The 2921-nt window shown below is 34.7% G+C and overlaps 1 protein-coding gene across 1 annotated transcript in view; it reads right to left on the bottom strand.

Moving 5' to 3' along the window:
- LOC110451194 (N-acetylgalactosamine kinase-like) overlaps positions 1–2921 on the bottom strand; it is a 21932-nt gene that overhangs the window by 17824 nt on the left and 1187 nt on the right. Inside the window, exons 2-4 of the mRNA XM_021499070.1 lie at positions 2510–2598; positions 1656–1782; positions 815–1052 (exon numbers count right to left, since the gene is read on the bottom strand). Coding sequence (XP_021354745.1) covers positions 815–1052; positions 1656–1782; positions 2510–2598 — 454 coding nt within the window. The remainder of the gene's footprint in view (positions 1–814; positions 1053–1655; positions 1783–2509; positions 2599–2921) is intronic.

Consider the following 2921-nt stretch of genomic DNA (forward strand, 5'->3'; position numbering starts at 1 on the left):
GCAAAATTTCATTGAAATTGGTTCAGGGGTTTTGGAGAAGAAGATTTTTGAAATTTTAGTCAATTTGACCCTTTTTGGCCCCGCCCCTCAGGCCCCTGGGGGCTTAGGACTAAACCGGCAACTGTTTTTGTTGACCTTTGTCCATGGAAGGTCCCTGTAAAATTTCATTGAAATTGGTTCAGGGGTTTTGGAGAAGAAGTCGAAAATGTAAATTGTTTACGGACGCACGACGGACGACTGACGACGACGGACAAAAGGCGATCGCAATAGGTCAGTTGAGACTTTGTCTCAGGTGACCTAAAAACTTCCTCTAGCTGTTTCTGACAGTAAAATATATCGCAATAAATAAACATATCAACTTTCAGTGTTTTGTTTATTCAATTTTATTCAAAGTTTCGTTATTTATGTATTTTGAATGCTCCTTCATGGATGGTAATACTTTGAACCTTGCAAATATAATGACCAGAAACTCGTATAAACATGCTTTTTTATCCAATTGGGAAAACAAAGACAGAAATTTGGAAAAAACAGGGTAATTTTTCAATTGGGAATGGGTCCCGTAACCGCAGGCTAAAAACCCTTGGCAAAACCCCTGTGTATACCCTGACCCACACTACTTTGTGTTGGCATCCGAAACAATGATGTACAGTCATATATAATATATCATATAAAAATATGTATACAGGATTTGTTTGTATGAAAAGATAACAAAAATATATAGCTAGACCTGCAATATAAACAAAGTGGAAATGTGAAAATAAAACCAACAAGTATATGCATCCTTAATAAAGTTTATGTTGATCGAAGTCTTTACCTTAGATATGGAGTAGCCGTGGGCATGCATCGTGGCCAAAGCAGCGCAGCAGACCAGAGCACTGGAACTGGACAGTCCCGAACTGGGCGGAATGTTTCCACTGACCATACAAGTCATTCCTCGGAGTGCGTTGGGCTTGGCGTACTCCAGAATTCCCTTTACTCCACACAGAAAGTAATTAAACCACTTTGGGTCAGACTTACTGATAGTTAAGTCTTTTATATTACACTCGAAGTCTCTGAAAACATGGGAACTTAAGACATATACTCAAGACGCTTTGAGATCAATAAAAAAAAAAAATAGAAAAAAATTCCTTTTTTTTAATTTTGAACAGTATTTACATAGTAATATTGTATTTTAACGGCGTTTTGGGATTTTGATCAGAATAATTTGATGATTGTAATGTTTAATGTGTATTACATATGTAATTTAAACAGTGACTTCTAGTCCTAGTCCTTGACTTGTGCTTTTACTTGGGACTCCCTCACATTATAAGAAACCACAATATTGCTTTGTAATTTTTGAAAGTGAACTTCTCGACTTGCCTGAAAAAGTCCTCTGAAAATCACTTCTTTAATAAAAAAAAATATTCTCAAGTGATTTTGACCATTTCTTGGTCTTGCATGTACATATTGTTTACAAATTGTTTTTATATTTAGATAATGAATGATTTGTATTATTATAAGAAACTATAAACTATTGTAGCTTCAATTCTCAGGATCTATCATGTTTAAAATTTGATGAATTCACCATTGCACAAACAAACACAAGAAGCTCAGAACTGTTACTTGATACTCGGTGTAAAGAAGTGAAATATGACTGTACTTAATATTTTACTTACTGATAAGAAGAATTCATGTTCGCGAGAATGACCTTGTCCGAGGTGCTGCTATGTGACACCGCAACAATGATGTCCTGTTCTATCGCCATGGGCAACACGGAATAGCCGCAGTAATCTATATGCTCTCCTGTAGAAACAAAAGTCTGACCATCAAAACACATATGAGAAATATTCAGGAATTCTGACATTGATTTACATGTTAAACTATTGCCTTAAATTGGAATCAGCCAAGACCAATAAGAGTATGAGAATTCCCTAGGACATTCATTGACAGATTCATTCCTCTCTTCAATCACCCAAAACATATGTTGAAGAAAAATTTAAACAAAAAGAGGAATTTTCCATTTCTTGTGTATTCCTATGGACAATTTTCATTACCTTTTGTAATACCCAAATAATTGTCTTGAGTAAACAATGAAAACCCTTACATGTCTTAGTTACAATTAACAGACAGCAATATGAAAATATTGCGATAAACCTTTGATCGTCATGCAATTCAATCAATAAGTGAAATCCTTTGACGGAAACTAACACTTAACAATACGGTTTTATTGGCATTTTTATTTAAATCATAAAAGTGACAACAAAAAGCATTTCAAAAGAGAGACAGAGAGAATTTACTTCATTTTGAAATTATGCAAGGCATTCAGATTTTGTCACATCAGCAGACTTCATCTACCCTTCCATCCTCCACCCCAACCAAATGAATAGGTGATCATAAGCCAATCCAAGATTTAGAAAATAATTACACGTACACTTTACAGTTCTAAGATTACATCAATTACATTTTCATGTACACAAATTTATTTTAAGATAACAGAGACCATTTAGTATGAACATATAATAAGACATACCTATAATATTTACTCTGCCAGAGGCTCTTGCAAAAAATTCTGGGGGACTTCCAAACTTCTTGAGAAATGTATTTTTGATATCATCATATCTGGAAAATAAAAGTGACATTTATTAAAATATCCATATATAACACTTACCTATAACCGTGGGTATACTTAACATTTTTATATTTAGGTATAACTGATCGTGATGTTAAGTGCCTCTGCTAGGAGTCAACCCTGGGACCACATATCTGTGAGATCATTTTAGTCCAGTGCTCTGTCAATTAAGCTAAATAGAAATTCCCTGTATCAATTATATCTAGGTGCATCAGTAAAAGGCAGTGGTGGATCCAGAGACCTATCTGAATGGGTTTCCAAATTTCCAGGGGTGTTTCCATGTGGGGAAACATTGTGGAAAATGGTGAAAATA

Source organism: Mizuhopecten yessoensis, unplaced genomic scaffold, assembly GCF_002113885.1.
Source record: "Mizuhopecten yessoensis strain PY_sf001 unplaced genomic scaffold, ASM211388v2 scaffold5875, whole genome shotgun sequence".
Taxonomy (NCBI): domain Eukaryota; kingdom Metazoa; phylum Mollusca; class Bivalvia; order Pectinida; family Pectinidae; genus Mizuhopecten; species Mizuhopecten yessoensis.